The sequence below is a fragment of the Thermobia domestica genome, chromosome 4 (genome assembly GCF_964235325.1).
Source record: "Thermobia domestica chromosome 4, izTheDome1.hap1.1, whole genome shotgun sequence".
NCBI classification, from domain to species: domain Eukaryota; kingdom Metazoa; phylum Arthropoda; class Insecta; order Zygentoma; family Lepismatidae; genus Thermobia; species Thermobia domestica.
The window spans coordinates 280172927-280186359 of NC_137457.1; the positions used below are offsets into that span (position 1 = coordinate 280172927).

The window sequence follows — 13433 nt, forward strand, 5'->3', positions numbered from 1 at the left end:
ATGGGCTTCCAAGATGGGGCGAAAATGACCAAGAGTTCCTCTACTATCGAATTTCAAGGTCGTTAATTTCACACCGCGTACCCTTTTGTGTGCCTATTTCGACGTTTTGTGCGTCACTGGAAGACGGTCAAAATGGGCCTCGAAGGTGGGACGAAAATAATCCACTTCTCCGCCACTACCGAATTTCGAGGTCCTTCCTTTTGCATCGACTACTGAATTTTCGTGCTGTTTCGTGCCCCCATTTCCACGTTTTGTGTGTCACCAGAAGTGGGTCAAAATGGGCTTCCAAGATGGGACGAAAATGACCAAGAGTTCCGCTACTATCGAATTTCGAAGTCGTTAATTTCACACCGCGTACCCTTTTGTGCGCCTATTTCGACGTTTTGTGCGTCACTGGAAGACGGTCAAAATGGGCCTTGAAGGTGGAACGAAAATGACCCATTTCTCCGCCACTACCGAATTTCGAGGTCCTTCCTTTTGCAGCGACTACTGAATTTTCGTGCTGTTTCGTGCCCCCATTTCCACGTTTTGCGCGTCACCAGAAGTGTGTCAAAATGGGCCTCCAAAGTGTGACCAAAATGACCCATTGTTCCGACACTATCGAATTTCTAGGTCGTTTCTTTTGCATCGTTTAGTGCCTATTTTTTTAAAAAGTTTTCTGTACCTACTTTTTCGTCTTGTGCGTCACCGAAAGTGAGTTAAACAGGCCTTTAAAGTGGGAGTTAAATGACTCACTGTTCCGCCACTATCGAATTTCGGGGTCGGTTCTTTCGCATCGTTTAGTGCCTGTTTTGTACGTTTTGTGCGTCACCAGAAGTGTGTCAAAATGGGCTTCCAAAGTGTGACGAAAATGACCCACTTCTCCGTCACTACCGAATTTCGTGGTCCTTCCTTTCGCATCGACTAGTGAATGTTTCGTGCCGTTTTGTGCCCTTATTTGCACGTTTTGCGCGTCACCAGAAGTGTGTCAAAATGGGCCTCCAAAGTGAGACGAAAATGACTCGCTCCTCCGCCACTACCGAATTTCGAGGTCCTTCCTTTCGAATTGACTAGTGCCTGTTTTGTTACGTTTTGCCCCTATTTCCACGTTTTGTTCGTCACTAGAAGTGTGTCAAGATGAGCCTCCAAGGTGTGACGAAAATGACCCACTGTTCCGACACTATCGAATTTCCAGATCGTTACTTTCGCATCGTTTAGTGCCTTTTTATTTAAGTTTTCTTCGCCTATTTCTCGTCTTGTGCATCACCCGAGGTGGGTTAAACGGGGCTTTAAAGTGGGAGTTAAATGGCTCACTGTTCCGCCACTATCGAATTTCGGGGTTGGTTCTTTCGCATCGTTTAGTGTGTATTTTGTACAGTTCTGTTCGCCTACTTCCACGTTTTGAGCATCACCAGAAATGCGTCAAAATGGTCGATCAATGTGTGAGGAAATAGAGCCATTGTTCTGCCACTATCGAATTTGGAGGTCGTTTCTTTCGCATCGTATAGTGCCTGCTTTGTACTGTTTTGTGCTCCTATTTCCACTTTAGTGCGACAACGAAAATGGGTCAAAATGGCCTACAAGTATAGCGGAATAACTTAATGCTGTTCCGTCACCATCGAATGTCGAGGTCGTTTTCTTCACATTTTTTTTTCATGATTTGTGTCGCTTTGTGCATCAGTGGGAGAGGGTCAAAATGGACCTTGAAAGTGGAATGGATATGCCTTTTTGTGCCATATTTGTAGGTCGTCTTTGACCCACTTTCGCTGGCCTACAAAACGTGAAAATATGCGCAGTAACGGTAAAAACATGCACTAAACAATGCGAAAAAGCGACCTTGAAAATCGATACTGGTGGGAGAGTGAATCATTTTTCTTCCCACATTGAATGTCCATTTTGACCCACTACCATTGATTCGCAAAACGTGGAAATAGGTTTACAAAACGGTAGAAAACACGCACAAGATGATGTGAAGGAAACGACCTCGAAATCGTTCCTGACGGAACAGCATTAACTTGTTCCACCATATTTGTAGGATAACATTGACCCATTTCCGGTGACGCAGAAAACGAGGAAATAGGCGCACAAAACGACACAAAAAATTTCCATGTAATTAAGCTAAATTTCCATTTAAGTTTGTAAGCTTAATTATATGGAAAATTTTATACATTTTTCCTTTACGTTGGTCTACTTTACGTTGATTTGGGACTTTTAAATTTTATTCAGTTTTCCACTGAGAAGTATCTATAATTCAACAAGGAAATAATTATTAATTATAATTATTATCTATATAATTGAATTCATTGTAATTTGATCCATAACAAACACTTTACCATTTCGTACTAGCTGTTATGCCCGTTCTTCGCATGGATCAGATAAAATATCAATGTAAACGAACTGAACAACGGGAGAACAATTAAGAAACATTTCTAAAATTGGATATATTTTGTGTGAATATATATCCAACAACGTACATGTGTTTTCATTGGGAAGGCCGATGGGGGCTGAATTTGAACGTATACACTATCGGGGGTGTCACTATACGTCTGGGCAACCCCAATAAATATCGATTCGACACAAATTCTACTAATTTACATGTCCCGGTGAACCACCCCTCAGACCCACTTGGTTCGTATTGTGAAAAAATCTCCTCTGGCCCCCACCAATTCCGAACCAATACCGTGAATGTGACACTAGCATCTGCCATTTTCTACTACTTTTTACCTATGCCGGTAAAAGTCCCTATAATCCTCTGGTTCCAATTAAAAAAAAAAAACAATGCCTCTGGCCCACAGCCGATGGGGGCTGTATTTGGAAGTCAACGCCTGTGGAAGTATCACCATTCATCTCAGCGACAGCGAAAACTATGGATTTGACACTAATATCGGTCACTATCCATAATTTTTACATGTCTCGCAATTCCCCACCCCCGGTGACTCCCGGCCCACATACAATGGTGGCTAAATTTGAAAATCATCGCTAATGAAAGTATCACCATTGGTCTCAGCCACCACGAAAACTACGGATTTGACATCGGTCATTGTGGATTATTTTTACATGTCTCGTGATCCCCTTTATAATGCCCCCCTTTCTTAGCTGATGGGGGCTAAATATGAAAGTAAACGTGGTCTTGAGTTTCACCATTGAGCTCAGCTATCCCGAAAACTATGGATTTGACATTAATATCGGTCATTTTCGATTATTTTTACATGTCTCGGAATTCCCCCCTCTGGTGACCCAAGGCCCGCATACAACGGTGAATGAATTTGAAAGTCATCGCTAATGGTAGTGTCGTCATTGATATCAGCAACCGCGGAAACTATGGATTTGACACTAATTTCGGTCATTTTGGATTACTTTTACGTTTCGGTATCCCCCCCGTTGACTCACGGCCCGCAGCCGAACACGGTGAATTTGGAAGTTAATGCGATCGGAGTTTGACCATGGATCTCAGCGACCGCGAAAACTATGAAATCGACACTGATATCGTTCTACTTTTACATGTCCCGGTAAACGCCCCCCTGAGACCCCCTGGTTCGAATTTTGTTGAAAACGCTTTGCCTTGGTGTGGCACCTGGACCAAGGTATCTTTGACCAACATTTGGTAACTCTCGGTCGACTTTTCTGGTCCCCAGGCCGGTTCCGGTAAGCGTCCCCTGGAGACCCCCTAGTAAGGAATTAAAGGTCAGAGTGGGTCACAGTGGGTCGTGGGTCACGACGGGTGGTGAGTCAATTGGTCGTGGCTAAAGTTTTCATTGCCCCACGCCCTCTCTGAACTACAGTGTTGAAAATTAATCAGTGAAAATCAATTGCAATTGATCAATCAATTGAAAGTAATTGCTGTGGAAATCAATTGCAATTGTATCAATTGCCAATTAATTTCAATTGCAATTGAATTACAGAATTCAATTGCAATTACTTTCCACTGCAATTACTTTCAATCAATTGATCAATTGCAATTGATTCTCCTTTTTCAATGGCCAACTGCTATTAACAATTAACCATTACTTATTTCAATTGTTAATTGCAATTAACAATTAAATTTACAGATTAATTGTTAATTGTTAATTCAATTGAAATTTGCCCAACACTGATAACTACTTTGTACCTAGTCCATGAAGCCAAGATTTTGTTTTTTTCTATACTCACAGTGTTCCAATAATGTATGCCTGATCCTGTTATACTTTCTTATTTGCAATTGTGTATCTTCTTTAAATGATTTTCTTTAATTAATGCTTTAAAGTTTAAATGGTTTATTTTTATTGAAGAGAGCTGACCTATATCACACGCATTCTTGGCAGCAATATCAGCGTCATCATCTAATTGTATACTGGTGTGCGATTTCGTTTGTAAAAACTGTATATCCTTTTTGTTGTAGCTTTCTATATGATATTTTAATGTTTGATCAAAAAAATGTAGTTTTCATATTCCAACTGGTTTCTGTCAAAGCATTAAGCACGCCTAGAGCGTCAGAACATATACATGTGTTGTAAAGTTGAAAATTTCTAATTACTAATCAGTTCCCCTTCAAATATTATAAAATATCCAGGAAATTTGAACATTCTTGTAAGATTTAAGTTAGGGACAACTATTGCTACTCCAACATTTTTTTGTGACGATTTTCAAGCATCCGTGGAAACTAACATACAACCTGAGCTAATTTGTCCAAAATAAAATTCCGAATGTGTTTTCTGATATCTTTTAAATTTTCCAAATTCAACGATGTAATATATTTTTTGTTATTTCTTTTATTTGTGTTCATTATCAGTAAATTAAATTGTATCAAGAAGTATTAATAGGATTTTTTTTATCATTCCTTCATATATTTGAACATTATAAAAAGTTCTTACAATCCAAGATAAATTGTTCTTATAGCAAGGTGTTTTGTTTTACTTTTCTAGTAAATTTTCAATTTGATGGAGTTGTCCTATAATAGCATTCTGTGTTTTCTTGATAAGATAAAATTTTCCGCTAATTTTAATATTTGAATTTGTACAAGATACATACCAGTTTCTTCAAACAGAGCATTTTTCGGACAAAAAATTGGTTGAGATGACAATTTTAAATGTATCATATAAAATTTTTGTTGTTTTCTGGTAAAAATGATTCTTCTTTTTCGCATAAAATGTGCTACCGTACAGAATTTTGGCTAAGACACATTGTGTAGCAATTTTATTTAAACATATTGGGTTTACTTCTCATCTTTTTGTATTTAAACTTTTGAGAATGCTATAATACCGGTACTTGTTTGAAGTTATTAAGATTGATGAATGTTGCTTCTAGTTTATTTTTGTGCCCAAAAGTAGTCCTAGATATTTGAAGTTAGGTGTATTAAGGAATATATTCCACTTAATTGTATAGCTGGTATTGCGTAGTGTAGTTTTCTCGTAAATAGAGAATACATACAGGGTTCCTACTGATCTGGAGAAACCTATTTCCCTAACTTCTCCCTGACTTTTCCTGGCCTTTGGCAGGAAATACCCTGACGTTCATGACAGATGTCGGATGACGACATATAAATAAGAAATAAATAACGGTAAATATTTATATATGAGAACATTTATTCTATGAAGACAAATAGTAATCAATTCTTCATACGTACAACAACGAAAAATAGCAATAAAACCCAAATAGGTTTTATAATGTTTGTCTAAGCTGAAATTGGTGTACAATTAATGTTTGAAAAAATATATTTTATAAAGTTTCCCTGACTTTCCCTGATTTCCAGTCTTTTTCAATGAGTTTCCTGACCTGCACCATTTTCCCTGAGTTTTCCCTGACTTCCCTGATTTCCCTGACCAGTAGTAACTCTGACATAGTTCTGTTCCAGTTGATTTTAATACCGCTCTGTCTTGTCCAATTTAATGTTTCCTTAAGGCTTTTTCCATTTTTCTTTTCCTTTATGAAGCTCATTTGTGGACATTATAAGAACAATGTCATCAGCGCAAGAATAAAATTTCTGTTATTAAATCCAGTATATAAATATCAAATAAAATCGGAATTCTTTATAATAATCCAATCAGGGGCGGATCCAGGGAGCGATCGGGAGAGTAACCCCTCTAGAAGACGAAACTGAATCCAATAGATGTTGTTCTTGGTTTGTAATAATTTTTATTTACTTTAATGAATATTTTCTATGTATGAGTATATTATGGATAATTCAAATATATTTCGATAGAATATTTATTTTATATAATTTTTCAATAAGAGTATCTAATATAACTGAATCATACGCTTTCTAAAAATCTATATTAATTGCCATTATATATTTCCTTTTTAAATATCCTTGATAAATATCGAGAATGACATATATTGATGCGGCTTTTCTAAAGCCTCTGATATTAGAAGGGAAGACGATTATATTATGATCGTAAAATTATATTTAATAGTAAGTTTTCAAAATACTTAATAGAGCAAGGTGCTCTATTAATGCTCTAGGTCTATAACTTCCGCCTTGCTGATATGTTGTTTATTTTTTAAAGATAGGAACTATGTGGATTTGTTTTCATTGATAAGGTATAAATTATATTTTCCATATGTTATTAAATACTTTTTGTAGTAAATTCTTCTCATTTTCTGATAAATCTGTGTGGTATTTATAATATATTCCATGGATTCCTGGAGATGCATTGGCGTGAATATTTTGAAGTACAATATCAAATTCTGTTGTTGAATATATTGTTTCCAAATCTGATATATTTTCTTTTGTCATATATTTCAATATACGTTTCTAGAGTTGTTTACAGATAGTGGAGCTAATTATCGATGAAATTCTTCTGTCCTATCATTTCGTATAATATATTCTGTTGGTAATTTTTGATCCTGGTTTTGTTTGATTTTTTTTGAAACATTCTAAATTTTGTATTTTGGTATAAGATATGAAATTGTAGAACTGTTCCCAGCTTTTCCTTTTACAGTTTAATGTAATATTTTTAAGAATAGCTCTCAATTTGCAATTGTATATAAAGTCTTCTTGGATTCTAGTTTGTAAGAATGTTTTAAGTGCTCTTTGACAATTATTCGTTGCCTTCTAGCACTTTTCATTTCACTATATTTTTGATTAGATTTGGGTTTATATTTTCGTTTTGTATAGTTTTGATTATTAACTGATTCTTTCTTTAATATGGTTATAGTTTTTATAAGATCATTAATTGTGTTAATATTATTCCCAATTGTACGATGTTTTGTTGTTCCAATATCATCATGATTATACAAATGCATTTTTCTAAAAGCCCCAATCTATTTTAGTTGCAACATATTTATAATTTAGATTTAAAACCTTTTGGAGTCTTTCTTTTGAGTGTGGAATTAGTGTCTATGCCATGAGTTTAAAAAAGAATAGAATAATGATCATTTCCTCCTGGATCAAAACGTACATTTCACTTAGTATGTATATAATAACATTTTTTAACAATTATTATGTCTGGTATACTATAACCATACATTGTCATTCTTGTTGGTGATCTGTCCTTCATGACTATATGAGTTTGTTAGAGGTTCTAGGAGATTATTTCCTGCCACATTTATTCTTGTACGTCCTCATGATATATATTGTGTATTTTTGTTTCCAGTTATATAATCATAGTTTTTATTTACAAGAAAAACGTTTTTTCCAAAATTCTTTATTTGGTATAATATGTAACGGAATGTAAATATTTACAATGTTAAGGTTTTGAATAATTATTGACGTAAGTTGTATATCATGATTGTATTAATTTATATGAAGATTATTAATTTTGAAAACAAATTACTTTTAATTCAAAAGGCGATACCACCGTTCCCATTTTCTCGATTTTGTTCAATTACATTATAATTGTTAATTTGTAAATTAAATTATGGAGAAAATATAATTTGTTATATATACTTTGACAATTGCATTGAATTGCGGATAATTGTCTATGAAAAATTTCAAGTATTGTAAATCTGCAGAACGATATTCTTAAAATAATGTATGAGAAATATCTATGCTTTGTGAAGTTAGTACTGTTGTCAACAATTTTCTTAAGTGCTTCCGGATATCTACAAGATAAGTGTTGAGAAGAATGTGTGTTTTGTTGTATTTGTTATATTAATTACATCAGATGTCTTATCTACTGAAGCTTAATTTGATTATTTTCTTTTTGTAAATAAGAGAAACGTTATTGTAAAAAGTTTTTTTGTTAGTGCTTTATATGCCATTTTGTTGTTGTGTTAACATCAATTTATTTTTCTTGTTTTAGCTGTATTTATTGCGGTATCTAATTTATTTTTATAACATTGTGATGTTTCAAATTGGATTGAGTTATCACTCTTAATATTTGATTGAAAGAATTTTTGAGGATTGAAAGATTGGGCTGATTGATTTTCTAAAGATAATGATCGTATCCTTGAAGTTCCTACTTCATCATCTAGGCTCCTTCAATTTTCCCTGGGGCTGTGTCTAATTCTGAGGCAATGACGGTTTTTCTCAATCGTACGAATGATGTTCTATCAATAGTTGATGTTTGTTGAGGAAGAGATTTTGAGATTTCTTTTTGTATTAGGGATTATTATTTTACTATTTATGAGAAAGAGCTATTTTGTGATGCATTATTTTGAAGATTACCTACAATACTGTTCGTTGCATTAAAGGAGATACGTTGTATTGCCTCATTTGCGTTATTTGTTTCTGTCCTTTTCTTTCCTCACACTATTCATAGTCCGTTTTAAGTGATTCCTCGCAGCTTTAACACATTTAGAATCACTGTTACAAGTGATGTCTTCGTGGTTTGAGACATATTTTTTTTACAAACTTAATATTTTACTTTACAGGAAGGAGCTATGTGTCCGTATTTCCAACAACCATGTTTACATTGATGAATCTCTGATATATATATGCTTCTACTGGTAAGGATAAATACTAAATTTTATCTTTCGGTAGAAATTGTGAATCAAAAGTATAGGCCACCGAACAAGTGGGTTGTTTGCCTTTAATTGGTTCATGACGGAAAATTCTACCGGCTAATGTTGATTGGAAATCACTTTTAATATCTTTCAATAAATCATTCATATCATTGTCTGTATTGACGCCTTTAATAATACCTGTGGTATATAGTATATGATTGGGAATATATGCTTTCTATTTGTTTTGGAGTAGGGTTTTATATTCAAGGAACATGCTAGCTTCTTTACCCAATTTGAAGGTAATTTTGATTAAGTTCTTTCCTATAATGATAAATTTTATCTAGCCCAGAAATTTCTAGATATGGCCATAAGATGTTTAGTACCAAAGTCTTCTGTTGTTGACATTACTACACAAAGTATGGCGCAAACTGCCTAGGTTTGTAGTTTTTTTTTGGTTGGACAAAATATATGTTCATATAATCTCCAAGAATCGCTTTAGCTTTTTCCTTATTAGAAGAGTTCATTACTTTTTCTTGCTTATCTATATTAGATTCAACATTATTTGTGTTAATATCTGTTAATTACTGAAGATTAAAATTTCAAAATTAAGTAAAAATCCGGAAGCTCTCACCAAGTGATGGTAATGTACTACATCCAACAAGTATGATCCAGTCATATACGCTTCAAAAATTGAGAATATTTGAGACTTATCACCACTTACAAACTACAATTTGCACTTAAAGATTGCTGAGAGCTTATTATTCTTGTGTAACTTAAATGACACAGAATTGGTTGGCAAATCACGATTTATGAAACTTTTTTTTTCTTGTCACATTTAAATAAGTTACAACTCATTTCTACCATAGTCACGTACTTACTGTTGCTGCAGGTAATGCTAGCGTTGTAAATATATCATCTCTTGCTTTCCGTAACGCATGCTTCAGCCAATCATTTAATTTGGTATGAGTTAAGTCATAGAGCACAGCTACCGAAAAATAAATTAATTGAACAACCTGGAATAGAAAAAAAATAGATATTATTAATCCAAATCTTTTAAAATAGAACTAACACTTACTAAATGTTACAAGTGATCTTTGATTCATCAGAAGTCACAAATATATTATATAAAAAACATATATTATATGGAATTATGTTTAGTATTAAAGACCTCCCATGTGATCTAATGGTGATAATGTGTGTTCAATCGCAATAAGAACAATAAAATGGTTACCGTGTGTTTCTTTGGCTCACATGGTCCCCGCCCTGGGTTTGATTCCCGGTGGAGACCGCAAAAAATTCACCATAATTCATTTTCATTAATTATCTCTATCCTTAAGCCTAAAGGCCATAATCTTGCGACGAACAACTGAAAATTTTCATTTCATTTTTATAGTATGGTGCAATGCTTCAGTTAGTTGCTAAGACAATAAATGATTCGCTTCTATAACTTGTTCAGAGTCGGATTTAGGGTTGATGAGGCCCTAAGCTATTGAAGACGTTGAATGGGGCCCTTTATATGTCTAGTTGTTCTTTGTCAATGACAAAGTGTTCCTTTTTTGTGCTTAATATATGTTATTTGGTAATTTATGGGCCTAATAGGTGTATTAAGAACGTGTCACATGACAAAATAAGATTTTATCAAAGTAAATCTATCAGGAGGGGCTCCATTACATACATCATAAGACTACACAATACAAATCACTGTTGCTGTCCTTTAGTTTTGTTTTATTTAGTTACATTTTCAAATTGTACATCAAGTTCGTTTACTTAAAATTTTTTGCTTACCCCCAAGGGAGTGGGGCCCTAAACTACAGCTTGTTTAGTTTATATGTAAATCTGACATTGGACTTATCATGTAATAATAATACTGGTAATCGATACATATGCTCAGAAACTTTCCAAATGTTTTGGAATATAGGTCTGAATGTCTAGTAGATATTGAATGGACGAAAACAGTGAAGATTACAAATGAAATGAATTTATTTTGTGTAACGTCCCACAATTATGCCATTTAGACTAAAAGAAACAAATTGTTAATGAAAATGGATGATCGTGAAATTATTGCTGAAAAACGAGCATCAAAGGCACATGTGCTAGCCACGAGATAGCGGGGAGAATAAAGAGAGAAGATCACATATGTCTGATGGCTCGAAAATGGTATGAAATACTTGGGGTAAAAAGAGATTCAAGTGGTTTGTATGGTTCTAAACATGTATATTCCCTTTTACATATTTTTGCTAGAATGGTTGATTATTATGATCTCAACGTCGTATTTTAATAAAAGAACTTTATAATAATTCTTAGTTTTAAAACAAATACAATCTCTTTGTACTGTATAGTGACATGTATTCAATTTTAATGAAGAAACAAGATGAATGTAAAACAATTCTAATTTTGTGTCACTTCATGCTAATATAACGTGTACCAACAAAAATGTTGGAAATTTGAAATCTTATTTTGGTAATACTGACTGGATTGACGAGCTATTTGCAGTAGTCTGTGCTAAATTAATCCGTCTGTTTATGGAAAGATACACAATTCAACACGCATACAAATTATTCGGATTTTAGGGTACGACATATTTGAATATACCGTGTTTTAGCAATTTTCTAATAATTTGGGAACAAGTCGACTACGTCCATCTATGTCATACATCTAAATATCCACTAATACGGAAATAAAACTAATTTAGATTAAATGTTCATAAAATACAACATTGCTTTACTATCAGACAATATAAATCACACTTATAAATGTTTATAGAGAACACTAATATCAGCCAGAGATATAGAATCAATTGAACTGAATTGATTTTAGTTTAGCGTCCCTTTCAGCAGCGAGGCTATATGAGACGTGGACCTACTGATTAACATGGAATCCGAACCACATGAACTCTCGCCGGGAATCGAACCCGGGTCTCCCATGCCAAATGCGAGTACGCCAACCGCTTAACCACTCGAAAGTTCTAAATATAAAATCAAGTAATCAAAGACAACGTGAGGTAAGAAGGTACTTACATAGGAATGAAGCGCTGACCACTATTGCTAGCTTAACAGACTGAGGCTCTCAACTCTGTTGTCATAACATTTTACTAATATTTTATAGTTGTGTGAACTGGTCGCCCATATTATGTGAACTATTTCCCTTGGATTACTTTTTATTTGCTTATTTCAAGACTCAGGTCTATGCGAATACGTCACAAACATGCAGTAAAATGAAATGAAACACTGAAAGCACCATTGTGAATTTTCCACGCAACGCGTGTGCAATAGTATTGCAAAATTGGACCTTCCAAATCAATTCCACTCATCGAAGCAGAAGAGGACATTTGAACGACATTATATTAATATCACAATGCAATTTATTCTTTTTTGTGCAATAAAAAATATTTGAATATCACTTGTACACATCAAAAATAAACATGTTTTCACTATATCTATCTATCTATCTATCTATCTATCTATCTATATATATATATATATATATATATATATATATATATATATATATATATATATATATATATATATATATATATATATCCTAATAATAAAGAATTATATATAATATGATGTGCCTGTGTGTGACAATGTTCACTTTCTTACGAGTATGGAGGATTTAAATGTACTATTGATTAAGTGCTACGCTATCTACTGTGCTGCTGCAACAGTGTGACCAACAATCAATAATGCGTTTGTTTTTCCATTTGTTCCCGGAAAATAGAGCGCAAATTTTGTCCATAGAAAATTTCCAGAACATCTTCCATCACAGCTCGGAGTTCAACATCCATGCCTGCAGTTTGTTATCTGCAACCCGCTGTGGAAAAGGTTGCAAACCGCAAACTATCGACACAAGATACTGAGCTTCCAGTTGGACTGGAACTTATGATTACTCAAAATGATTCGATGTGTATAGGTCCTTTAAAAAAAAAAAAAAAAAAAAAAAACCTTACTAACTTGAACTAGAATTTTGCGCAACGGAAAGTAAATAAACAAAAACACGTAATATCCAAACTGAGAATTTGAAAAAATAAGAATAAAAAAAAATGTTCGGTTGTATTGATCTAAGAAAATTGTTGCTTTATTCAACCACAGTAATTATTATCTCCACTGAGCTGTAAAATTGATTTATATTACTCCACTTCCTTTCACGTCTTCCTTTATACACATTTGTAGACTTTACTATATAAACCAAAACTTCACTAGATTAACAACAAACCTTAATAAAATCAATAACCAAATTAAAATAAGATTTCCTATTATATTAAAGAAAATATATTCATAGCTTCTACCTATTTAGGCGAGATCATACTGTTGATTGTACAAACTTGTAACAAAAGAAAGAAAAAATCCTTTATGTTCATATGTTTACAATCTTTACTGTATTTCAGAAACAAAATCAATAATTGGCAACATGTCCCTTTCGTTTGTATTCAAAATAAATAAGATATCCTTCCAGAAAAAATATTTAACTTTCATTAAACCTTCAATAAGCTACTCTTCCATAATTGGTTTCCACTATATTACAATTAAGTTACACACTATCATCATTTGACAGCTTAATATTAGTGTGGTGATCTAGAACTTTTTATT

At 33.8% G+C, this 13433-nt stretch overlaps 2 protein-coding genes across 13 annotated transcripts in view; one reads left to right on the top strand and one right to left on the bottom strand.

Moving 5' to 3' along the window:
- Positions 1-13433, top strand: part of LOC145684106 (uncharacterized) — a 510020-nt gene that overhangs the window by 99928 nt on the left and 396659 nt on the right. The window contains exon 3 of one of the 12 annotated variants that reach the window (XM_081756010.1): positions 8770-8844. The exons of the other annotated variants lie outside the window; for them this stretch is intronic. The gene's annotated coding sequence lies outside the window, so the exon portion shown is untranslated. The remainder of the gene's footprint in view (positions 1-8769; positions 8845-13433) is intronic. 12 annotated transcript variants of the gene reach the window in all.
- Positions 1-13433, bottom strand: part of LOC145684105 (androgen-induced gene 1 protein-like) — a 49499-nt gene that overhangs the window by 22019 nt on the left and 14047 nt on the right. Inside the window, exon 2 of the mRNA XM_081755999.1 lies at positions 9720-9854. Within this exon, the coding sequence (XP_081612125.1) occupies positions 9720-9854 (135 nt within the window). The remainder of the gene's footprint in view (positions 1-9719; positions 9855-13433) is intronic.